The 25,168-nt window shown below is 60.2% G+C and overlaps 2 protein-coding genes across 6 annotated transcripts in view; one reads left to right on the top strand and one right to left on the bottom strand.

Moving 5' to 3' along the window:
* The window catches only part of SHANK1 (SH3 and multiple ankyrin repeat domains 1), a 46,705-nt gene extending 33,669 nt beyond the window's left edge, over positions 1-13,036 (bottom strand). For 3 of the 5 annotated variants that reach the window (XM_070633261.1, XM_070633259.1, XM_070633258.1), the window contains exons 1-10: positions 12,613-13,035; positions 9,868-10,165; positions 9,467-9,670; positions 8,865-8,936; positions 7,698-7,806; positions 7,461-7,612; positions 5,600-5,767; positions 5,032-5,148; positions 783-860; positions 476-542 (exon numbers count right to left, since the gene is read on the bottom strand). In XM_070633261.1, the coding sequence (XP_070489362.1) occupies positions 476-542; positions 783-860; positions 5,032-5,148; positions 5,600-5,767; positions 7,461-7,612; positions 7,698-7,806; positions 8,865-8,936; positions 9,467-9,670; positions 9,868-10,125 (1,225 nt within the window). In that variant the 5' untranslated portion in view covers positions 10,126-10,165; positions 12,613-13,035. Of the gene's footprint in view, positions 1-475; positions 543-782; positions 861-5,031; positions 5,149-5,599; positions 5,768-7,460; positions 7,613-7,697; positions 7,807-8,864; positions 8,937-9,466; positions 9,671-9,867; positions 10,166-12,612 lie in introns of all 5 variants that reach the window. The other 2 variants (XM_070633263.1, XM_070633262.1) reach the window with 1 other exon arrangement.
* A 3,630-nt stretch (positions 13,037-16,666) lies between these two features.
* CLEC11A (C-type lectin domain containing 11A) lies at positions 16,667-19,026 on the top strand. The gene is made up of 4 exons (XM_070633267.1): positions 16,667-17,092; positions 17,331-17,520; positions 17,800-17,991; positions 18,344-19,026. Exons 1-4 carry the CDS (start codon positions 16,946-16,948, stop codon positions 18,787-18,789), a joined length of 975 nt encoding a protein of 324 aa, XP_070489368.1. The 5' UTR covers positions 16,667-16,945; the 3' UTR covers positions 18,790-19,026.
* The last annotated feature ends 6,142 nt before the right edge of the window (positions 19,027-25,168 follow it).

The following is a 25,168-nucleotide window of genomic DNA, read 5'->3' on the forward strand; positions in this document are numbered from 1 at the left end:
TGGTGGGGAGGCAGACGGGGGGGAGACAGAGATGGGAGTGGGGGGAACAGACAGTGGGGGAGAGGCATGAGGGGAAAAAGACAGAGATGAGAAAGAGTGGGGGGCCCAGAATCACGCCCTCTCCCACTCCTCAGACACTCACAGTCCTCTAGGGTGGGTTTTTGGTGGGTTTTTTTGGTGAGGAAGATTGGCCCTGAGCTAACATCTATGCCAATTTTCCTCTATTTTATGTGGGATGCTGCCACAGCATGGCTTGATGAGCGGTACTAGGTCTGTGCCGGGGATCCAAACCCGCAAACCCCAGGCTGCTGAAGCAGAGTGCATGAACCTAACTGCCTCGCCAGCGGGCTGGCCCCCTCCAGGGTTCTTTTGTTCCCATCTTGGCCCCCAGATCAGGTCTGCTGACACGCATCCCACCACCCATGTCAGACACCCCGGGTTCTCCCCTCGGCCCCAGCTCCCCCTCCAGGCTCACCCACATCCTGTTCTCGATGGTTTCGGATCAGCTCCCCCAGTTCAAAATTCCCAGCGATCACCGCCACCTGGAGCGAGGGGTCCAGGCGGGTGAGGTGGCCGCGGCAGCCGAGAGAGAAGGAGGCAGAAATACCGTGAGGTCCCGGCTGGCTGCTCCCTCCACCCCCGTCCACCCAAACCTTCACCCCAGCAGCCTTGCCCTCCCTCCGCTCGCAGACCACCGGCCTGTCCCCAGCACTCCTGGGGGGCCCTCTTCCTCATCCCCTCTGTGGTCTCCGTCCCCCCCTCCAGCCCCCGCGGCCCCAGACCTGGAAGGGCGTCTGTCCGTTGTTATTCTTCACATCCTTGTTGGCCCCTCGATAGAGGAGGATCCTGGCGCAGGTCTCCTGAGGGCAGCAGTGGGTGGCACAGAGTGAAAGGAAACACACAATCGAGGTGAGCACAACTGGACATGGGCACCGCGCTGAGGACTTCAGGAGCAACCTAATGCCAACCTGGACAGCAGCCCACTCGCCACGCGTGGCCTGTGAGCCCTTGAAACGCGGCCGGTCCAACCTGAGAGGTGCTGTGTGCACAACACACACACCGGGTCTCACGGACTGAGCGGGGGGAAAAAAATAATTTAAATCTCTCTCGTGGTTTTATATTGTTACGTGTTGAAATGATCACCTTTTGGGCTACAATGAGTTAAATAAAACATGCCACTAAATTAATGTCACCGGTTTCTCTCCTTTTTGTTTCATGCGGCTCCTGGGAGGTTTAAAATCACACACGTGACTCGTGTTATAGTCTATCGGATGGTGCTAACCGGAGCCCGGCTTTCTCTGCACTGCTGACATCTGGGGCCCGACGATGCTTTGTTGTGGGGGCCGCGCTGTGCATTGTGGGAGGTCGGGCAGCATCCCTGGGCTCTACCACCAGATGCCAGTAGCAGCCCCCTCCCAGGTGGTAACAAACAATAATGTCTGCACACACTGCCAAATGTCCCCCGGGGGGCAGAGGTGTCCCGGTTGAGAGGCACCGATGCAAACCTCGTGGACGGCTTACTATGTTGCACGCCGGCCCCTCAGAGGCGGACGCTCACTGAGTCGCTCAACAATTCCACCAGATGGAAATTACTGTCCCCATTTTACAGCCACACAAACTAAGGCTTCAAGGGGAGCTCGAGGTCACGTGGCTGGTGACTCTTGGTGCTAGGATTCAAACCCAGGTCTGCCTGACCTCAGGGCCTTCGTTCTTCATCACACACTCTGCTAGACCCAGAAGGAAGGGGGCTGTGGGGGTAGAGACGTCATCCACAACCAGATCAATTCCTGACCAGTGTCCATCACAGCATGTCACTCTCTCTTACTTTTTGGATCAAACCCAATGTCCTTGCTATGGCCTAGGAGGGTCCCCGTGATCTGCCTGCCCTGCCAGCCCAGCCTCACCCACTTCATCTTCTACCACCGTCCCTCACTTTGCATACTCCAGCCAACCTGGCCTGCTCCTTCCTCTGACAGGCACGCTCCTGCCCCAGGGCCTTAGCACCTGCTGCTCCCTCTGCGTGGAAGCACTTTCCAACTTCATTCAGATTTTTGCTCAAATGCCACCTCTCCGGAGAGGGCTTCTCTGACCACCCTGTCGAAAATAACCCTCTGTTCCATTTCCTGCTTCATTTCGATTTGTTCATTTTTATTGATGTGACGCTCGCTATGTGCCAGGCCTTCTCTGAAGCCAGTGTTAGCTCATTTTCTTCACCACACTGTCTCCCTGAAATTGCATTTCTGTTTTACTCGTCTCTTTTGCAGCTCTCCCCCCACCCTCCCGCCACATTGTCAGTTTCAAAGGGCCACAGCTTTGTCTGTGCCCCCGCCACCTGGAAGAGTGCCTAGCGCCATTCAGTAAACAGTTGCTGTCCGCCCCCTTTGTCTCCGCCTGGCCAAACCCAGCCCGGCCCCCAGCTCAACTCCACTCCAGCTCCCCCAGATGCTAATTTAAGCGGCCTTCACCAAGCACCTCCTTGGTCTCACCCTCTCCACATGACAAACCCACCCAGGATGCTTGTATGGGCCCGTCCTGCAGGACAGGCTCAGAGAGGGCAAATCCGTGCCCAAGGTCACACAGTCAGGGAGTGGAGCGGCTAGGACTCAAACCCAGCCTTTCCACCCTAGTGTGGGATCTATCTTCTGCGAATGCACAGCTCTGATTGCCTGGGCCAGTCACTGGAATAGCAAAGTGAGCCCAGTTCATTTTCTGGGTGTGTTTTTGAGTGTGTGTGTGTGTGTGTGTGTGCGTGCATGCCGTCTCCTCAACTAGACTGTTAATTTGCTGCGTGTGTTTTTGCGTATCTGCATGCCCCCGCTGCCTTGCCTGGCACAGAACCACAGCACCTCCACCATCTCAACCAGCTCTTCTCTCAACTCCTCAAGAACCTTGTCTTGCCTGGCGTCTCAGCCTGACCTCACGGAACTGCAATTATTTGTTTCCACGTCCGCCCCTCCGCCAGACTGCGACCTCCCCCCACCCTCCCGAGGGCAGGCGCCTGCCGTGCCGCATTCATCTCACATCCAGGCGCACAGTAGGTGCTCAAGAAATGTGCGAGAGAAGGATGAGGATGGAGGATGTGAATGGAGTCCTTCAAAATTCATGTGCCCAACTCATTCATTCATTCACTGAGTCATTCAGTCTGTCTGGAAGCAAAGACCTGTTGAACGTTCCAAGCTGGGCGCTGTGCAGGCTTGGGGGGAAACTCAAAGTGGCTAACACATTGTTCATTCACTCACTCGCTCATTCAACAAAGATGCGTGTAGGCCTACTAAGCGCTGGAACCTTGGGACAGAGCGATGGATCAGACTCAGCCAGCACCCTCGAGGAGCTCACAGCCTAGACTTGGACCTGACCTTCACCACCAGGGCCTGGACGGGCAGGCCAGGAGGCCAGGGGAGCAGAGATGGAGGAAATCCCTCAGACCCAGCTCTGGCCCTTGGGCAGCTTAAAGTCTGGGAGAAAGGGCAAGGGGAGGGAAGTAGTATAAGAACACACATTTGTCAGGCATCTATTCATCAAGCACCGTGCCGAGAGGAAGCAAAAACATTCCCACCCTCCATTCTTTGCACGGTGGTGTTATTGGCCCGTTTCACAGATGAGAAGGGCAAGCTCCAGGAGGAAAATGGCTCACCTAAGAGTAACTGCTCCCACTATGGAATTCTTGATACTGAATTTTCCCTGTTCCAATTAATGATACAGTTTCTGTCTCCTGACCGATAATAACAAGGATAATAATCATTATTATTACAGCTGCCTTCCAGATATGAGCACTAATACACACAATCTTTTGGCTCCTTCCATCAGCTGATGTCATTCTCATTTCAAGGGGAGGACAGAGCCTCAGAGAGGGGACGGGGCTTGTCTGGGGGGCCCCAGTCTGCCCACAGCCCGTGCACACAGGCCGCGGAGGCAGGGGATCCGGGCACGAGGCCCATGTCAGGGAGGAGGCGAGACAGAGGCACCGGGGAGGGAAGCGACAGCGCCGTGTTGGTTGCGTCTGACAAACACTGAGTTCCCCCTCAGCAGAGCAGACCGCATGCTGCCACGAGGCGGCACGTGGCTACCTGCCACGTCCCCAGCACGGCAAGTTCCGATGAGGCAGAAGGGGCTGGGGCTGTCTTGGAAGCCTTCCTGGAGGAGGGGAGAAGGCGCTGTCGGATCAGCAGCAGCGTGCCAGGCCCTGTCCTCCTCAACCCTCGAGGCAGCCCTCCAAGGACAGGGAGCCTTTCGAAACATGAAGAAACGGAGGCTCCGAGGGGCTGACCTGTCCAGGATCGCCTGGTGTGTGGGTGACAAAGGGACTGGGGTCATCAGGCTGAAAGCCACAACCGGCTGCCACAGCGCAGCCGAGCGGGTCCCTGAGACCCCCTGCTAGCTTTTTACAGCTCAGCTCCACTCGGAACTCCCCAGGTGGGGACCATCACCCAGCCCTGAATTGCTAACCCTGGCAACACACTCTTGTCCCCTGGGGGGCTCTGGTTTGGCCTTCTCTCTGTACCCACGTGCCCCCATGCGCCCCAGCACACAGTAGGTGTTCCACAGCCTGCAAAGTGGGACATAGGACCCACGGAGCCCCTGTCCCTTCCCGTAACAGACCTGACTATCTCCCTCTGGTTTTTTCGCACAGGCTGTGCCCTCTGCCTGGAGCATCCATTCTCCCCTCTTCTACTTGGCTGACTCCTGCTCGTCTCCACACAGGTGGCACATCCTCCACCTGTGCCACCTCCACCCCAGCCCCAAGCCCAAGCCCAGATCTGGGCTCCCACAGGGGCCTAGATTCCCTGTGACTTCGCTCTGAACACTCTGGAGTCTAATGACAGGGACGTCTGTCCCCTGGTGGGAGGGGCTGTCCATCTCGCTCACTACTTGGTCCTCAGCAGCCAGCTCTGGGCCTGACCCAGGGAAGGTGCCCAGGAAATATCTGATGAATGAATGAATGGATGGATGGATGGATGGATGGATGGAACGGTGAAGGAGCAGAGGGCGCAGGCAGGCTGGGTGGGCCTGGGCGGGTGCTGTAGGGCAGACCTTATTGTAGAGGGCGCAGATGTGCAAGGCCGTGTTCCCTGAGGCGTTCTGGGCTCCGGGCTCAGCCCCGTAGAAGAGCAGGTGTTCCAGGTGTTGAGAGTGACCTCGCTGGCAGGCCTGAGGGGGGGACAGGGAGCCGAGAGGCCGGATCAGACCCTCCCGGACACAGCATCTGTCGACATCCTTCACCTCGAGTCCAGGAAGCCAGCCCCACGCCCACCTCCTTCTTTCAGCCCCTGATCCTGCAGAGGGGCCCAGGGCGTCAGCTTCGCAAGTCATTCCAAAGCCTGGGTGTCCGGCTGGGCCCCTCGAGAGGTCCAAGAGGGCATCCCCCTCCATGTCACGGATCAAGGTCTCTAATCTCCACACCAAGCCCCCTTAGGGTCCCAGCGTCCACACCCCCATCTTTTCCTCTTTGGGGACCATGCTACTACCACCCCCACCCTCTGTGTGGACCCCAGCGCCTGGATCCCCAGCCCCTCAGACCAGGGTCCCTGATCCCTGCCCCCCTCAGGGCCCGGGCACCCCCCCTCTCTGCCCCAGCCCCTCCTGGCCGAGTCAGGAGCACCTGGTGGATTTCCTGCCAGCCGTTCTCATCGGCTATGCCCAGCTGGGCCCTGTTGTACAGGAGCAGCTCACAGCAGCGGGGGTCGCCCCCCACCATAGCCGTATGGAACAGAGGGGTCAGGCCCCGGCGATCCTTGTAGTTGGGGGAGCCCCCAAGGTCGAGGAGTGCCTAAGGGAGAAAAGACAGATGACAGTCACACGTGTACCGGCTCATTCTGAAGAGTCAGTGGGACAGGGAGTCCTGGGTGACCCACAGTGGCCAATGCCAGTCCCCCTTCTGCCATGACGCCCTTGTGCGACCTTGAGCCTGGCCCTTCCCCTCTCGGGGCCTCGCCCGTCCCTGTGAACCATGAGGGGACTGGGAAGATGCCTCCAGAGGATGCTCCCACTCTGACATCCTGTCCACCCTTCTCCATGGCTGACTTGGGACAAGTCACTGATGGAGCTCAGCGTCTCAATGCCCCCCCTAACTCAGGAGGATGCTTGTGGGGCACAAATGAGACAATGGAGTCTGGATGCAGGAGGGCCCCTGGCTGAGTGGGAGGTGTTATTAGGACCAGGATCCCAAGGATGGGGCACAGAAGTTGGCCTGGGAGAGGGCAAGCTTGGGTGAAGGCAAGTAGGGCCAGCCTCACTGGGGCCAGAGGCCCAGTTGCACAGAGTGGTCCCACTCAAGGGCCAGCTCTGGACACAGAAGGCTGGTGGCTTCGAGCATTATCAGGAGAGAGTGTTGGCAGCGGCCCCGTGTGAGGACAGCCTGCAGCAGCACTGTCGCACAGAACATTCACGGAGATGGAGACGGTCTCCAACTGCGCCATTCAATATGGCAGCCACCTGTGGGCTACGGAGCACTGGAATGAGGCTAGGGAGCCTGAGGAACAGGAGTTTTCAATTTAGTTCGTTTGAATGAACTTAAACCTAAACAGCCCCATGTGGCTAGTGGCTATAGGACTAGACGGCCCAGGTCTGGAGGCTGGGGGCGGGGTGCGAGCAGGGCCCGGGTCTGAGGGAGGGGAGTGCACTGGGGGGACATAGAGTCTGCCCATTCCAGGGGCATACGGCAGATCTCCAGGGCTGGCGATGGACTGCATTTAGGGTTTTTCAAGAAAGAAGTGGGAAGAGAAGGGAGGGTCTGTTACGCTGGAGCACCTGTGGGGTGGAGCGTTTACCAACAGCTATGCATCTGTGGGGACAGTCGATCCTGACTTGTGTGTGAAGAGGGGTCGAGGGGCCTTGGGCGGGGGGAGAGGAAGAATATTTTAAAATAAGACGGTGCGAGCCGACTCCGTGGATGTGTTTTGCGGGTATATGGGGTTTCTCTCTTTGGGAAAGCGCATTGCAGACACTGTCCAGGGGGAGGGGGTTGAAAGTGCATGTGAGGGACCAGGGAGCATCCTTGGGGTAGGGAACTGCTAGATGAGGAGGCAGTGGCGGGGGGGGGGGGGGGTCTGTTTTCCCGGTGTGTATGGAAGAGGGTCTTTATCTGGGGGCACAGCAAGGAGCTCACTCTGTATTTTAAGGGACACCAAAAGGGTCTAGACCTCAAGGAGACAGAGGGAGGGTTGGTGTTGACTGGGTGGGAGGCAACGGAGAAAGTCTGGGTGTTGGGAGAGTCATATGATGTACCTGGGCGTAGGGGAAGGGTCCGCGGGACCTCAGCTATAGCTGATGTGAGCCGGGGAGGGTGGGGGCACCTGCGGGTCTGAGGAGGATTCAATGGAAGGAGCGACAATGGAGGGGAGGAGCAGGGAGGGTCTGGGGCAATTCACTCAGTGCCGTCTGTATGGGAAACACAGCAATTTGGGGGTGTCTCTGAGCTCGTATCTCTGGGAAAGGGTCCCGGGGGGAGTGTGGCCCCTCACCGTGAGAGCCAGGCAGTGACGGGCGCAGGCAGCCTTGTGCAGCGCCGTCATGCCATCCCGGGCCCGGAAGTCGATGTGGGCCCCGCCCAGGCACAGGGTTCGAATCACCTCCACGGAGCCTTCCGTCTGGGCAGCCAGCGTCAGGGGGGTCTCTGAGGGGGCAGGAAAAGCCGGTCACAGGCAGCCCCCGTGCCCGAGGCTCCCCAGGGTTCCCAAAGCCCCCGGTCCCCTCTCTACCTCCTGAATCCGAGTCGTGATAATTGGGGTCCAGCCCCTTGTCCAGCAGCCGTGCCACCTTGTCGGACGTCCCGAGCTGCACGTATTCCAGAAACTTCTTCAACCCCGTCTGAGCCATGGACAAGAGAGAGAAGACAGGCCGGTCAGGGATCAAGGGAGGAAAGCCAGGATCCAAAGGAGCGCTGTCCACTGGCCACACACAGTGAGCCACACACGACATCGAAACGTCTCTAGTAGCCACCTTTAAATAAAAACGAAGGGGAAGTGTCGATTGCACTGAAATTTGTTCTAATGACGTGGCTTTTTAACCCAACACATCCACAATATTACCGTATCAACAGGTAATTCTCATGAAACATTAATAAGATATTTTACTTTTTTGGGGGGGTACCGAGTCTTCACAATCCAGAGTCTGTTTGGCGCTCACAGCATGGCTCAGTTCGGACCTGCCACACTGCGAGGGCTCGGGGGGCCGTGTGTGGCCGGTGGCTTCTGGGGTGGACAGCACAGTTCTGGAGGATGGAATATTTAGGGGAGGACAAAGACGAATGCACAGGGGGTCATGGAGGAGGAGGGACGAGGGGCTTTTGTCGCAAGTGTCAAGGATCCTTCGCTTTACCTCTGACCAAAGCAGCCCCCTCAGCTTCCTTCCACCTCCCAGAGGAGACACAGGGGACATATGGTCCGAGGATGGGATGGCAAGGTACCAGGAGAAGAGATGTGGCTGGGGAGGGGAGCATCCTTGGATCTGGTGGCGATTCAGGCTATGGAACAAGGGGGACTGCGTGGTGCCTAGGAAACAGCCCCTGGGCAGAGGGACATTGGATGTCAGAGTCCAGGCCAAGGGCGGGGAGAGGAAAGGAGCTTGAGTGGATATGGGGGACCCAGAAAATGAGATGGGAGAGTCCAAGGATGAGGAAAGTCGGGGCCAGGTGGAGTGGTGTGGGCCTGGGCAGAGCAACGAGGGGCAAAAAGGGAAGTTAAGAGCAGGTTATGATGGGGATAACGGGGGGCTTTTGTGGGAGACCCTGGAGGCGGAATAGAAGGGCTAGGGAGTGGCGTGGAGGGCTGTAGGGAAGAGCTGGGGAGAGGCAGTAGCTGGGCAGGGGGCTCCAGGTCTTAGGGTGCAGGGTGATTTAGGAAGTAATGGCCCCCAGACTGTCTCACCTTCGTGTGCAACTTGGCCAGCTGCTTCTCATCCAGGTTGGTCTGTTTGTAAACTCGGGTCTTGTATCGGAACTGAGGCCGGAGGCAAAGCGAGGGGAGAGACAGAGGCTCAGACTCAGGGGCTGCGCAGGAGGCCGGACCACCTTCTGAGCCAGGCGGAGGGGTGGGGGTGGTCAGCTCAGGCTCAGGGTGGGCACAGCTGTGGAGCCTGGGCTGGGTGGGCAGAGGGGGGCTGGGCCACTGTGGGGCATGTGGACCGCAGTCCGTCACGTGAAGGAGTCGGAGTCTGGACCCCACAGAGAATGTTCTGGAACACCTACTGTAGTTGGGTATCCTTTCCCAATTTGATGGGCGAGAAGAAGATGGGAGCAGGGAAGTGACTTGCCCAAGGCCACTTCACTGGTCAGAGGCAGAACAGACCGTAATTTCACCTCAGGCCTCTCTGACTCTTTCTGATTCTTAGATGCCCCGAAATCCGGAAGGGTCCCCAGGTTTTCCCTCCCTCAGGTCTTGGCCGGGAGAAAAACAGGGGGAGGAGGCAGACACGTGGCAGGCACGCCTTCTCTCCTCCATGACGGGGCTGGGAAGGCCGTGGGCCTCACCTCCAGGTAGGGCACCCCCTTCTCGAAGGACTGGGGGTACTCCCTCAGCAGCCGCTCCTCCTCCAGGAAGTTGGCGTCGCGACCCGAGGTGGCGGGCTGGAACAGCCCATAGTTGAGCACGTCCTGCAGGCTCTCGCTCAGGGCGCAGAGCACCTGCTGCTTGGCCGTCCAGATGGTGGCATCCGGGTTGAAGCGGAGGCATTTCTGGTGGGGGAGGCCACGAGGGAGGAGCCTCAGGTGGTTGGGGACTGAGTGGGGGTGATTCTGGGGACAGGAGGGGGACTTGGGGAAGCATGGGGGAGCCCGGAAATGGGGGCCGCTGGGGGGTACACCCAGCATCAGAGGCCTCCTCGGGCCAGCCTGGGCCCCTGTCCCCCACCGGCCCCCGGGTGGTCACTCACTGTCTGGTGCAAGTCCGGGATGCCAATCCGGAAGACCATCATGCTGAAGTGGGCGTCGTCTGGGACAGACATGGAGCGGCCCTGGAAGCCTCGAACCGAGGCCAGGCTACCAGGTGCCCCGCTGCCCCGGCCCCGGGTCCCCCGGGGGCCTCTCCCGGGCCCGTCTGGGGAGCTGTCGGACTCTGAGCCGCCCTCGGGACACTCGCTGGCACTGTGGCGTTCCTCGTCCTCGCTTGACGCGGGGCTGTGGGTCATCATGGGGCCACGGGGCGACGGGGGACGGCAGCATCACAGGCGGCTGCAGGGGGGCCGAGGGCGGCTGTCAGACTAGGAGCCCGGGACCCCTCGGAGGCCACAGGCACCCCTCAGCGGACAAGCGGTCAAGGGCAGCCGCCACACACAGCCGCCCGTGGCAGGCAGGAAAGAGGCTGGACACACCCCCAGACACTCCCGCCGCCTCTACACGCGCGCACACACCCCCATCCCTGCCACGCTGCCAACACATGTCTCCTTGCTTGCCCTTGGCCCCGCTCGCAGCCCCCCACCCCTCCTGCGCCCCACTTTGCCGCTGACCCAGCGTGGCGGTGTCCCAGAAACCGCAGAATCACCGCGGGAGCTACTGGCCCACTTTGCCAGGCCACGGAAGATGCAGCTAAAATTAGCTGAGGACAGACAGGTGGACGACCCACCGGCACCCTGCCCTCCTGCCCCGGCCTGGCCCCTCACCCGAGGCCCTCCTGTTCTCTTCTTGGAGAGCTGGGGGTGGGAGGCTGCGATGTAGTAAGGGGGAGACCCAGGTGCCATGTGTGAGCCTGGGGCGACAGGAGCCAGAGGCTGCGTGGTGCCGGGGAGCGGGTGGAGCCGGTGACTTCACCAAAGTGTGGCTGACAACGTGTGCAGAGGGCTGCTGGGGAATCGGTGTCCCAGGGGCACTGAGATGGGGGTGTCATGGGTCAGAGCATCATGCACGGAGTGTCCCAAGAGACAGCCTATGCAGGTTGTTGGGGGCATCTTGAGAAGGTGTGTGGGTGGGTGGGGAGGCTGGCCTGGGAGGGCTGTCCGGTGGCCTGGGCTGGTGTGGGGTGGCTGCTGATGACCTGAGGGCACTGGGATGGGTGGATCCCACTGCCTGGTACGGGTGGCTCCACTCTGAGGGAGACTGGGGGGCTGGGAGGGAGGCTAAGGAGTGGGGTGCGGGTCTGGAGGACTAGGGTGGGAGGTCACATCCAGACCCCCACTATTTTAATCCCTTCAAGTGGCCTTATAAGGGTGGGTACCAAATGGGGTCCGCCTCGCTCATCTTCTCCCCTACTCCCACCCCAGCACCGGAAACCAGAATGTCTGGTCTGGTCCCTCCCCCCCACACCAGGCCCGGCTCCTGCACCGTTGCCATGGAGATGGGAAGCAGTGGAGGGTACTGCTGACTTTGGGGGAGTGGGGATGGGCTGGGGGGTGGGGGGAGGGAAGACAAAATGTGTGTGTGGAGAGGAGAGTTCCAAGAGCTGTGGGCGAGCCGGCACCTAACCACGGGCCGGCCAGCCCCTCCCCCATAAGTGGCCGGGGCTTCGAAGCCCCCTCCCCCTCCAGGTACCGAGCAGCACCGCCCAACCTCGCCCTGGCCGAGACCCCGGGCCTCTCCCCGCGCGACTCCACATCCCACCTCCGGACCCAGGCCCGAAGTCACTCCCCCTCGGCTGACCCTGGCTGACCCCCCGGTCTCAACCAGGCACTAATGGGGTGGCCAGTGGGATGAAAGCGAAGCCTGCCCGGGTCCCCCGCGGCGCGTGCGGCTGCCCCCAACCCCCAGGACTGGCTCCGGCCCCTCCCCCTCCGGCCCCGAGGGAGGGAGCGGGCACACTCCGCCGGGGCGGCATGAATCAAACGCTCCACGGCTAAGAATAGCTGGCACGCAGCTGGTACCGAGACGGGCTGAGGAATCGGCGGGGGGGGGGGGGGGAGAAGGGGAGAGAGGGGGTGCCCTGGGAGGCAGCGGGGGGACGGGGGGCGGCTGGCGTGGCTGGGAGTGGGGCCCGGGAGAATGAATGGAGGCGGGGCGAGGCGGGGAGAGGGAGCCGAGGAACTGGTGGGGGAGAGCCCCGGGCCGGGGAGAGGGGGCGGGGGCACCCGGGAGCGGGACTCGGGGGCGGGAACCGAGGGGGCGCGCCGGCCGGCGGAGAAGGCAGAGCAGACCGGGTGGGGATGGGGGGAGCCCGTGAAGGGGGCGGGAAGGGATTGGAGGCGCATGGAAGGAGAAGCAGGAGCTAGAGGGGGTCGAAGGGGGCGGAGGAGGCCAAAGCCCAGACCACCCCTGGAGGGGGGGTGGGCACCAGGGTGACCTGGGGGAGGGGCCTTGAGCGGTGGGGCCGCAGGAGGGGTCAAGGGGCCCAGGTGGGCCAGAGTGGGCGAGGTGGGGGAGTGGCCGGGCAGGGCCGGGAGGCGGGTACAGCGACCGAGCCCTTGGCTCAGGAGCGCGGGGTGGCGGGTTGGGGCTGGGGGCTCTACTGGCTGGGGGGATGGGGGGCGCATCCCCCATCAAGTCCGTGATCTGGGACGGGGCACCGGGGACCGGGGCGTAACCCAATTTGGCGTCGCCCGGGGCAACGCTCCCCTCCTCACCCCCACCCCCCACCGCACACCCGGCCCGGGAGCCCGGCGCGCGGCCAAGGACGTCCAGGGCGCCCCCGCCCCCTCCCGCCCCCCCGGCCCCGCGACGCCCCCAAACCCCCGGGTTCTCGGCCCCCTTACCTGCCTGGCGGGGCTGCTGAGTCCCGGTCGGCGGCGCCCGCGGCCCCTCCCCCCTCCCCCCACCCCCCACCCCCCCGGAGACGGGGGACCCTCAGGCCATGCCCCACCGCCCCGGAGGGCGAGCGGGCCCGGGGAGGGGGCGGGCAGGGGCCGGGGGGGAGGGCGGGGGGGCCGAGGACCTCACCCCCCCCGCGGGCCGGGCCTGGCCATCCGCAGAGCGCCCCCCCTGCCGCCGCGGCCGCCGCGCCCCTCCTGGCTCGCCCGCCCCCGGCTCGGTCGGCCGGCTCCGGGCGCCGCGTCTCCGCCTGCTCTTCCTCCTCTTCTTCCTCAGGCCGCGGCCGCCGCCCGCTCCGCGCCTCCTCTGCCTCCCTTCTCGCTCTCTCGCTCTCGCCGTCTCTCCCTCACCCTGTCTCTCTCTCTCTCTCCCTCCCTCTCTCCCTCCCTCCCCTCCCTCCCCTCCCTCCGCCCTCTCCCCTCCCTCCGGGAGCCGGCGGAGGAGACAGAGCCCCTCCCCGCGCCCCCAAACCTCGCCCATCCCCCCCCACCGCCGGCTCCGCCCCCTCCCCCTGCCCTGCCCCCCCCCACTCCTCTCCGCCACCGGATCGCCCAACCCTGACTCCACCCCTGCTGGCCCCCAAACCCCGACGATGCGGCCCCGCCCCCCTGGGGGTACCCCTCCATATGCACACCCCAGGACCACCCCTTCCCAGAGGGCTGCCCAGCCCCTCTACACACAGTAGGGTGCAATGAATCCTGGTCGCGAGACTCCACACCCCCTAATCGGATTGGGAGAGCTGTAGATTCCCGTCCTGTCCCCCCAGACACACACATACCTCCTCCCCCCAGGCACAGGTGCACAGTCTAGCTGGCCCTGCACGTGCAGACACCCCTGCACAGACTTACTCTTCAGAGCGTGCACAGACCCAACCTGCCTGAGTGTACATTGCCACAAGCACACTCCGCTTCAACATGTATATATCACACGCGCGTGCTGGGGCGTCCATGCAGCACGGCACACGAATTCACCCACCACACACGCGGGCACGAACCAGAGTGTGCACGCTCAGATCTCCAGCTCACACACAACCCTGAAACAGAGACATGCAATTCTGGGGAGACAGATGCACGCGTCCCCCCTCACACTCACCCACCGCACCATCCATCACACAGGTGTGCACACGCCTATTTGGATGCATGACACGGCGCCATAGCTCCCCTCCGTGATAATTACTGCTGACATGTCTTGAGCACTTCCTGTATGTGAGGCTCTGTTCTGGAATAACTCACCCACTTCTCACACCAACCCTACCGGCCAGGGACTTGCACCATTCCCATTTTCCAGAGGGGAAAACCAAGGCACAGAGAGGCTAAGTCACTCGCCCAAGGTCACTCAGCTCTAAGAGGTGGTGCCAAGGATCAGGGACAGGTCGGATGGTTCAATGTCTTCACACCACTCTTGTTCACTCCTGGGCACACCGTAGTTGCGTATTCTCATTCATCACGCACAGACATGCCCAACTTTCTCCCCACAGCTCAGCTCACTGGTGCCTGGGACATACCCACAGAGAGAGGGCAGATCCCATAGGCCAGGCTCCTACCCTCTTCCAGCTCCAACAGTGTCCATGGGGCGGCCAGCCGGAGCACAGGCACCTGCAGAGGTCAGTGCCAGGCAGCTTCTGGGTGGACCTCCAGCTGCAGGCTCTCCCGGGTACCACAGTATGGGCTGGAGCAGGTGCCGGCCCAGCCCAGGGAGGCCCCCCTCTGGATGCCCACCCACCAGCCCAGGTGATGCGCAGCTGGGCCCAGGGAGAGCACAGCTGCCCGAGTTGGTGCCAGCAGTGAGAGAGGCTGTGCACCCGCTACGGTTTACAAGGCCTTCCCTGGCCTGTGCATTCTCTCTCGAGGCCTCTTGCCACTGGAGAGGGGTCCCCGGCCCCTCATGGACACCTGAGAGGCCTGGGCTCTGAGATGCTGAGCAGCCCGCTCAAGGTCACACTGCTCTCTGCTTTCCTGGAAAACAGAAGGCTGGATGCGTTGATTTCCAAGGCCCCTCGGGGGGCTCCCAGCGGCTGAGGGCAGATGCTCGGCTTCTGCTCAGAGCCAGAAGCTGCCGCCACGCTGGCCACCTCCGTCAGGCTACGCTGGCCACCTCCGGCAGGCTGCGCTGTCCCCTGTCTGAGCCTCGGTTGCCTCCTTTGAAGAGTGGGCCCTGCAGTCGCTGCCTGGTGAGCTCCATCCTTGCTGGCACAACCAGCCCGGCCGAGGCCGGGAAAGCCCTGCATGACTCACGGGGCTGGCATAGAGTGGGCCTGGCCTGGCCTGCTGCTTCCTTGCCTCTGCAGCCTCTCTCCCACTGCCCTCACCACCTCCACCCTGCCTGCCCCCCTCCCCCAACTTGCCCCTGCACCTCTGCCTCAGGGAACTCGGGGTGCCACCAAATACAACCGTCAAGAGTTCAGTCTTGGGGCCGGCCTGGTGGCATAATGGTTAAGTTTGCATGCTCTGCTTTGGGGGCCTGGGGTTCACAGGTTCGGATCCCGGGCATAGACCTATACACCACTCATCAAGCCATGCTGTGGTGTGGCATCCCACGTACAAAATAGAAGAAGATGGGCACCGATGTCAGCTCCAGGCCAATCTTCCTCACCAAAAAAAAAAAAAAAAAAAGGACTTTGGTCTTTTGGTGAAGTTGTTACCCAGCCAGGAATGCCTGCTTCCTCCCTCGCACAACAGATTGATGGAGCACCTACTGTGTGCTGGGTCGACCTGTTCTAGCTCTGGGGATACAGCCATGAACAAGAATCCCCGCCTTCCTTGGCAGGAGGCGGACAACAAACAAGTATAGACATGAACAAGACAATACCAGTCTTGATTAGACCAAAAAGATACAATGCAGTGTTTTAATAAAGGAACTTGGAAGGGCACCTTCTTTAGATGACACCGTCAGGGAAGGTCTCTCTGAGCTGAGACCTCAGTGATGGAAGCTGCTGGGGGAAGAGCCTTCTAGAAGGAGGAAAAGGCTAGCGCCAAATGAGGTGGGAAGGAGCTCAGCATCCGGGAAGGAGCGAAGAGGCCAGTGTGGCTGGAACCTGGGTGGCGAGGGGATGGGGCGAGGAGCTTGCAGAGGGGCGGCGGGCACCTCCCCAACCCGCCCTCCCCTCTGTCACCCCCCACCCCCAGATGGCAGGCCAGGCCCGGCTGAGGACAGAGCTTGGCTTTCCTCCTGCATCTGGTGGGAAGGAGGGGAGTGGGAGTGACGTGATCTGATTTACGGTTTGGAAGCGTAGCTCTGGCTGCGGCAAGCGCGGGATTGGAGGGGCTGGAGAGGAAGGAGGGGGAGAGCCAGGAGGAGGTGACTGCAGGGGGCCGGGCGGGAGACAGGCACCTCGATGGAGGCTCAGAGCTCTGTAAGCACCCAGCCCGGTGTCTGCCTCCTCCTCCTTCTGGAGAAAGCTTCCCCACCCAGCCTTGCCCCCTCCGTTCTGTCCCAGCCCCTCACCCTGTGAGATTGCTGGTCTGTGAGCAACTGGAGTCCTCAGCATGGCCCCACCCAGAGCCTGGCCTGCAGGGGGCTTCCAGGAAAGCAGGCGAATGAACCCCGGGGCCCGACCTCCCAGGGCTGCACACACAGCCACACACGTGCTCTTCACATGTGTCCCCAGAGACAGACACACACACTCACTGACACCTCGGGGCAAGGCCTTGGAGGACAGGATCTGACATGTGGGGGCAGGAGGCCCCCCTACAGCCTGAGAATGGGGAGCAGGACTCCTCCAGCAGGGTGTGTGGGCGACAGTGGCCACAGGGTAATAACAATCTGAGCGAGACCCTGCGGTCTCCACCCTCCTGGGGAGTGGCCAGGGGAACTCAAGGGGAGCAGGGCCAAGCCCCAACAACCCCCTGAGAGAGTTCCCAGGCAGAGGCTGTGTCCCCAGGACCCCTTGGAGAGCCAGCCGGCTCCACCCTCTTCCTGACCCTTGGAGCTTTTGGCCACCACGGCAGGAGGAAAGAGGAGGGCGGAAGTGAGTTCTGGAAAGTGGGAAGAGGGGGGTGTGTGGGGACACCCAAGGCGGGATCCAGGCTTCGGAACGTTGGAGGTTTCCGGCCACAAAGGCAGGGCCTCGGGGGAGCCAAGAGAGGCGGAGAGAGACACACAGAGGAGTAGAGACCAACAGACAGAGACAGGAGTTGGGAGAGACTAGAAAGAAGCTGGGGGAGGCAGCACCAGGGGGCTGGTGATCTGCACACAGGGTTGGGGGGCACACACCAGTCCCCAGAGACACCTCCCCAGAGACAGCCTGTCTGCCCCCTCGGGTGCTGGGAGCCCAGCTTGATGCAAGCAGCTTGGCTCCTCGGGGCCCTGGTGGTCCCCCAGCTCCTGGGCTGCAGCCATGGCGCTCAGGCAGCCGACAGGGAGTGGGAGGGGGGCTGGGGAGGCGCCCAGGAGGAGGAGCGGGAGAGGGAGGCCCTGATGCTGAAGGTGAGTTGGGGCGTGCTGGGGCCCTGTGGAGGAACCGTGGGCTTGGGAGGGGGTATTCCTGGGTGGGGAAGGTGGGCGAGGGGGAGGATGGGAGAGGCTCAGAGGATGTGGCCCATGGGTTCAGAGAAGTGATTCAGGGGCAGAGAGCCAGCTTACAGCTGGAGAGGGGGTGGCCGAGCGTCTGGGGAGCCAGCATGGGGCTGACAGGCTGGCTCTGACCATTCGGCCCCTGTCTCAGCATTTACAGGAGGCCCTGGGGCTGCCGGCTGTGGGGGGGGATGAAAATCCTGAGGGAACCTCTGAAGGCAAAGGGGCCTTGGGGGCCGAGGAAGATGGTCTGGAGGAGGCAGAGGAGGAGGAAGCAACGCCAACCCTCTCCTCCAGTCCCAGCCCCTCTCCCACCCCTGAGGACACCGTCACTTACATCCGTGAGTAACCATTAGCTCCGCCCTGCCCCCAGGCCTCCGCGGTCATTTGCACAATTGCCCACCTCCCAGCCCTGAGCCCCTACACCCGCAACAGCCCGGAATCCCGGCCTTGCCTCCTAAGAGCCCGGGGCCACCGGTTCCTGCCTTCCACGAGTCCCGAGTCCCCCCTACCCCAACTCTGCCCCCAGGAGCCCTAGGGCCCCGTCACCCCCCAGGTCCTCGGGGCTCCCGGCTCCGCCCCCAGGGTCCCCGTCCAACGTGCGCCCTGTCGGTCCGCAGTGGGCCGCCTGGCCGGCCTGGACGCGGGCCTGCACCAGCTGCACGTCCGTCTGCACGCGCTGGACACCCGCGTGGTCGAGCTGACCCGGGGGCTGCGGCAGCTGCGGGAGGCGGCGGGCGACACCCGCGACGCGGTGCAAGCCCTGCAGGAGGCGCAGAGCCGCACTGAGCGCGAGCACGGCCGCTTGGAGGGTGAGTCCGCACCGCGCCGGGCGGGCTGGGAGAGCGGGTCGACCCGGCTGGGGTGGGGGTACGGCGGGAGGAGGGGCCCGGAGAGGTGGGGAGTCCCGGTGTCAGGGGGAGGGGGTTCCTGGAGATTTGGGGAGTGTCGACGGACGGGGAGGGTCGATGCAGGGAGCCTGCGGGCGGTGGGGGAGACGCGCTGGGCTCCCCGAGGTGGAGCAGACCCCACTCCGGCCGCGCCACGCCCCCTCCAAGCCCATCCCGACGGTCTGGCCCCGCCCCCGGCGGCCCTGGAGCTCCGCCTCCCCGCGGTTCTGACCACGCCCCCGAGGCTCTGACCCCGCCTCCACCCCGCCCACAGGCTGCCTGAAGGGCGTGCGCCTGGGCCACAAGTGCTTCCTGCTCTCGCGCGACTTCGAGGCGCAGGCGGCGGCGCAGGCGCGCTGCGCGGCGCGGGGCGGGAGCCTGGCGCAGCCGGCGGACCGGCCGCAGATGGAGGCGCTGAGCCGCTACCTGCGCGGCGCGCTCGCGCCCTACAACTGGCCCGTGTGGCTGGGCGTGCACGACCGGCGCGCCGAGGGCCTCTACCTCTTCGAGAACGGCCAGCGCGTGTCCTTCTTCGCCTGGCACCGCGCGCCCCGCCCCGAGCCCGGCGCCGCGCCCAGCGCCGCGCCGCATCCGCTCAGCCCCAACCAGCCGAACGGCGGCGCGCTCGAGAACTGCGTGGCGCAGGCCTCGGACGACGGCTCCTGGTGGGACCACGACTGCGAGCGGCGCCTCTACTACGTCTGCGAGTTCCCCTTCTAGCGGGGCCGGTCCCCGCCTCTCCTCGCCGTCCCGCCCCCTGCCCTCCGCGCGGGCCGTGCGCCCTGCCAGGACGCCCCTCCCTCCCTGCCCGTGGATGGAAGGGAGGCCCCCCTGGCTGGGCGATCCCAGGGGTGGGGGGCCTCCTGCGGGCCCGGGACCCCTTCCTTGCCTGTGTCTTTTCTAGAAGCGGCGGGCACCAGGCTAGATCCGCTGCCAATAAAGCCTTGTGGAATCTGACTTGAGCAGGCAATGAGGGGGAAGAGGGAAAGGAGGGCACTTCGGGCCTTTTTTTCTCCGCGGGGCAAGCGAGAAGGGCAGCCCCTGGCCGTCGGATGCCTGTCCTGTCCCGCTTTTATGGATACAATTTGAGCCCCAGAATCGAGAGTGGTGGAGAACGCATGTGCCTGTGTACGCACGGTTTTCCGCTTCTGCGCACAGATGCCCGGAGTACGCGCGTGCACACGCTGCGGACGCCTCCCCGCCCCCCCCCCCCCCCGATCCTGTCCCACTCACGGCCTTTGGGACCCAGGACCTATCAATCATTGTCCCAGGCCATGGTCCTGGTCAGAGAGATCTTGGGGAACGACAGGAGCTACAGGCCCTGACAAGTCCTGCGGGAAAGACCCCGTTTAATTTTGTTTAGTGTGTTTCAAACTTGTTTCACAAGATGGTACATAACATCAGGCCCTGTGCTGCTTCTCCCACCCCAGGGGCATGTGTGGAGACACCAACGTTTTTTTGAGGGGCGGGAAAGATTAGCCCTGGGCTGACATCTAGGGCCAATGTTCCTCTTTTTGCTGAGGAAGACTGGCCCTGAGCTAACAGCCGTGCCCATCTTCCTCTACTTTATATGTGGGACGCCTGCCACAGCATGGCTTGCCAAGCGGTGTGTAGGTCCTTGCCCAGAATCCGAACCAGCAAACCGTGGGCGGCTGAAGTGGAGTGTGTGAACTTAACTGCTAAGCCACGGGGCTGGCCCAAGAGACACAAACGGCCTACCCAGCCTGGGAGAACAGGCTCCCTCCCAATGTCCCCTTCTCTGCTGCCTGCCTGTGAGGCCGTGAGACAGTCCCCTGCTCCCTCTGAGCCTCAGTTTCCTCATATGAGCATGGGCACGGTCACCCCTACCTTGTATGGCTCTTGCTGAGCCCAGAAAAGTGAGCATTTGGGAACTGGTGGGGCATGAGCCACACAAGACCTTTCCTTCCCCACCATTGTTCATGCCCTGATTCCCTGGGGCAGCGAGGACACTCAGCGGATGGCCAGCCTGGGCCTCAGCATGGTGGACAACTCTGGGCGAGGTCCTCTAATTTGGGGATCACCCCAGTGTCCCCCACTACTGGGATCATGGTCCTGACCCTGACATCATCATGGAGCCCAGGAACCCAAGTGTGACCCCATCTATCCTTACATCTCTGCCCCTGCCCCTCCCTCGGCCGTGGCAGCACCCTGTGCAAAGTGTCACCGTTGGATCCGCCCTTGGGAAGAAGGAGCCACACAGTCATCTCCAGAAGAGGAGAGCGCGATGCGCCCCCCTCCCTTCAGGACTCATTTCTCAGCCCCATGGCCTCCCTCTGAGGTACAGAGTGGCCGGCTAGGGGGTGGGGGAGTGGCCTCAAAGAGGGGAAGACCTTAAAATTCTGACCCCTCCGAGCTTGTTCCCAGGATGGGGGTGGGGCAGCAGGCTGTCAGAGGGAAGACATGGATGGGTATCAGCTAACGCCAGGAGGGGTCCACCCTCACAGACCTCACATTCTGGAAAGTAAGGGGATGGGGCGGTTGGATGGTTATACCCGCCTGGATTCTGGAGCCAGATGGCCAGAGTTCTAATCCTACCTCAGCCACTTACCTACCCTGCAAACTTGAGCCAGACTTCTCTCCTGACCCGGCCCTGGTCAGCCAGACTGGGGGACCCTCGCGGGGCAGGGCCGGGGATGGCCAGCTCCGTGTCCCCAGCAGCCCCTGGCACTTGGGAGCTCTTTGAATGAATGAGGATGCTTGTGTGGGGCCGCGTTGGGGACCCTGAAATGCGTCGGATCTCTTCCTCCCTGGCCTCCGCCAGGCCCAGGTCAGTTCCCTCCCCTGGGCTCCCACAGGGCCGGGGGCTCTCCTCTTCACACCTCCCGTCACTTTCCGTGCCACTCTGTGGTCAATATCTGTCTACAGGGCCTGGGGCTGCCATAACAGCCCTGGGACAGAGCTGTGGGCGCACAGAGAGGTCGCGGTGGGGAGTGGAGGACATTTGCAAGGACTGTTGATGCATCATATCAGTGAGCCTGTGCATTGCATTTGGGGCTGATTCGTGACTTAGTTCCGTCTATGGGAACCCTGCCCCCTCCTCCAAGAAGCCTTCCAGGACCTCCCAAGGGTAGGTGTTTGCCAACGCCTCCCCTCCCTGGCTCTCTGCGGAGCACCTGCGGTTTGACAGCGCGGAGCCGCGGACCGAAGAAGGCCTGAGTAGCTGGTTGGGATCGATGCGTTAAGGGATCCCAGGGAAGTAGTGCAAGAAGGGCGCGAGGCCCGGGATCACCCAGCGGGAAGAAGAGAGACCAGAGGCCGCCCGGGCTTGCCAGGACTACAAATCCCAGGAGGCCAAGCGGCAGGCCCACTAAGCCCTCCCCAGAACCACGTTTCCCAGCAGCCGTAACGCAGGTCCCCTCGCAAGCCCCGCCCCCTCCTTCCACGTGGGGCTCGCCTACATTTCCCAGGAAGCCTGAGGACCACGCCCTTTGGAATAAGCAGAGCTCGGCAGTGTCCAATCAGAGCTCACACCTTTCCTCCCCACCCATCGAGTCTCGCCCCGAGGCACTTTGGGAAATGTAGTCTGGTCGTGCGTCTACGGGTAGGAAAACCAGAAGCCACAGCCTAAAGTTCGCTTAGGTTGTAACCGGTGGTCGGGTCTTCCCGATTTTTCAAAACCTTTCACCCAGATTTATCTATTGCTAACAGTTTGCCCCACGGCTTTACCTTTATCGTAATCTATCTATCCATCCATTCATCGCCCGCCTGTCCGTCCTAACCCAATCACCAGGGACAAACCAAAGTCGGGTTTACTGACCCATCGCAATGAAGGAGACCACATCCCAGAGGAGGAGCTGTGAGTAAGTTATCAGATTTGGGGGAGGAGGGGAATTTGGGTGAAATTTAAGTGAAACTGTGTTTTGATGGCTTCAGAGCAAAGCAAGGATGTGTATAAATGAGTCAACATCAGGTCTGGACTGCGAAGTGGACTCAGTGTCCCGTTTCCTTGGAAACTACAAAGTTAAGAGAAGTGTGGCATGTTGTGCCCAGAAACTCTATTGAAAGCTCGGCATCAGGGCTGGAAATCGAGGCTACTTTGTGTCAAAGTGACTTCGATCTTCCGGGCAAGAGTAGGATGCTTCGTTTTTATGGATGTACTTTCAAACAGCAAAGTTTCCAGAAGCGTATGATTTGAGAGAACAAAGTTTCTCAGGGACATAGCAACAGTCGCTCACAAAGCGGGGTTGTTAGAACACTTGACAGCTGCAGCGTGTCCCTGGGAGAAATGTTTCTGTTAACTTTGCAGCTGGCTTTATCTGTGTCCATAGATAGTCGCGAGGCAGATTTTTATAGTCCTAGCTAGTTTTCGCTTCTCAATATATCCATATATTTTCTGAAACATTTAAGGGCCAGTTACACACATTTACCCCTAAATGCTTCAGTGTGTATTTCCTAAGAATAGAGATACTTTCTTATGTAACCACAGTAATCAGCCTCCGTAAACGTAACGTTTACACAATACTTTTATCTAATCTATTGGTGGAATTCCAGTTTTGTCGGTTGACCCAAATGATGTCCTTTATAGCACTTTCCCCTGCAGTTCGGGATCCAGTCTGGGGCCAGATATTGATTGCATTTAGATGTCATGCCTCCTTAAATCTGGAACATTTCCATATTTATAATGTTGACATTTTGTAAGAACACCCCCCACTCCTTTATTAGAATAGAAGTTCCTCTCTTGGGTTTGCCTGATGTCCTCCCATGCTGTTCCATGCCTTGCCCCTAGTTTTGGTGGTTTGCTGGCAGTCTTTAGCATTCCTTGGTTTGTAGACGCATCACCCCGTCTCTGCCTTCATGAGTATCTGAGGTGAAGTGTGTCCTTCCTCTTTAGGGTCAGTTGGGAGCAGTGGGCAAGGCATGGAATGGCTTGTTTTGTTTTCTTCTTTTCTGTTGTCAGTGGTGCACCTTGAACCTGACTCCCTCCTGGCTTCTGCAGGGTTTTCCCGTACCGGCCCCACGTTCTTCATTTGTTCTTTGGAACAACTTGTCCTCTGCTCCAGCCCTAAGCCCCCACCTCCTCTAAAATACCAGCCTCCTCATTTCCAGCTGCAAGTTCCTTCTTTTCAAAGCACGGGTGGTTTGCTTGAGCCGGACCAGATGGCAGTGTGACCACAGGTTCTGGAAATTCCTGCGGGGAGGCGATTCCTCTCTCAATCTCTCTTTTCCACCGACTGCAAACACAACTGGACTTCTGGTTCTAACCCTGAGCAGTGACAGCTCCTGGGAACCTTTTGGGCAGGAAGCCACAGCTGGGGTGGAGTTGGGTGACAGAGGTGGCTGGAGGTGGAAGAGCAGCTGTGCCTTAAAAACAATCATTTTGGAAATTTTGTAATATCTGATACGTGTAAAATAATTTATGTGTAAATATTGGGGCATAAAAGACCCTCATTAAGCCCCCGCTCTGTTTAAGAATAGGGCATTATTGTTAACTGACTCTTTATCCCATCGCTCATCCCACCACCTGTAACCACTCTCCTGAATTGTGTTTATCCTTCCCTTGATTTCCATGATTACTTTGGCACATTTGTGTGTATCCCTTAACAGCATATTATTTAGTTGTGCTTGTTTTTGAGCTTTAAAGCAATGATATCTGTATTATTTTCTGGGGCTGCCATAACAAAATACCACAGGCTGGGGTGCAGAAACAACGGAAATTTATTTCTCACGGTTCTGGAGGTTGGAAGTCCGAGATGAAGGTCTCAGCAGGATTGGTTCCTTCTGAGGCCTCTGTCCTTGCCTTGCAGACGGCTGCCTTCTCTTTGTGTCCTCGCACGGTCTTTCCTTTGTGCTTGGGCATTCCTGGTGTCCGTGTGTGTGTCCAAAAGTCTCCTTCTTATAAGGACACCAGTCAGCTTGGATCAGGGCCTCATTTTAACTTAATTCATTTCTTTAAAGCCCTGTTTCCAAACATGGTCACATTCTAAGGTACTGAGGGGTTAGGGCTTCAAGATATGAATTTGGGGGGGGGTGCACAATTCAGTCCATAAGCATATCTTACGTATGTATCTGCAGCTAGCATTTTATTATTATTATTATTAAAGTCTTGATCTATTTATTTATTTATCATTGTGAGGAAGGTTGTCGCTGAGCTAACATCCATTGCCAATCTTCCTCTATTTTCTTATGCGGGATGCCACCACAGCATGGCTTGACCAGTGATGCTGGGTCCACACCTGGGATCCAAACCTGCGAATCCCAGGCTGCAGAAGCAGAGCGTGAGAACTTAACCACTACACCACTGGGCCAGCCCCTAAAGTCTTTGTCTTTTTAGAGTAGTTTTTAAGTTCACTACAAAGTTAAGAGGAAGGTCCAGAGATTTCCCCTATAGCCCCTACCCCCACACATGCGCAGTCTCCCCTGTTATCAACATCCCCACCATAGAGGGACATTTGCTATAGGTGATGAACCTACACTGACACATCTTTATCACCTGAGGTTTACATTCAGCTTCACCCTTGGTGTTGTGGAAATTAATAAAAGAAGTTGGAGCTGGGAAGGCCTGTAGGGGGAGCTCTCAGGCCCTATCGCACATGGCCAGTTACACCAAACAGGAAGAGACAGAAGCTGCATCTTGGACTGGAAGTAAAACTACTTTACTACTGAAGGAAGATTTCCCTCCCCACCCGGCAACAGCTCAGCCAATGAGAAACACTGCAGCTCAGCCAATGAGAAATGCCACAGCTCAGCCAATGAGAAGCACTGCAGCTCAGCCAATGAGAAACGCCACAGCTCAGCCAATGAGAAGCACTGCAGCTCAGCCAATGAGAAACACTGCAGCTCAGCCAATGAGAAATGTCACAGCACAGCCGATGAGAAATGCTGCAGCTCAGCCAATGAGAAATGCCACAGCTCAGCCAATGAGAAACGCCGCAGCTCAGCCAATGAGAAATGCCACAGCTCAGCCAATGAGAAGCTGTTGCCACCCTGAGCTGTTATTTTCCCCCAATGGACTTTGTTTAGGACAGCCCCTCCCTCTCCCCCTTTTTCTCTATAAAAGCAGCTCCTCTCCTTTGTTCTCTGGATTTGCCTGTGGTGAACTGTAGCATACACATCCCAAATTACAATTATTTTGGCTATT

This window comes from Equus przewalskii, chromosome 9 (genome assembly GCF_037783145.1).
Source record: "Equus przewalskii isolate Varuska chromosome 9, EquPr2, whole genome shotgun sequence".
Lineage (NCBI taxonomy): Eukaryota > Metazoa > Chordata > Mammalia > Perissodactyla > Equidae > Equus > Equus przewalskii.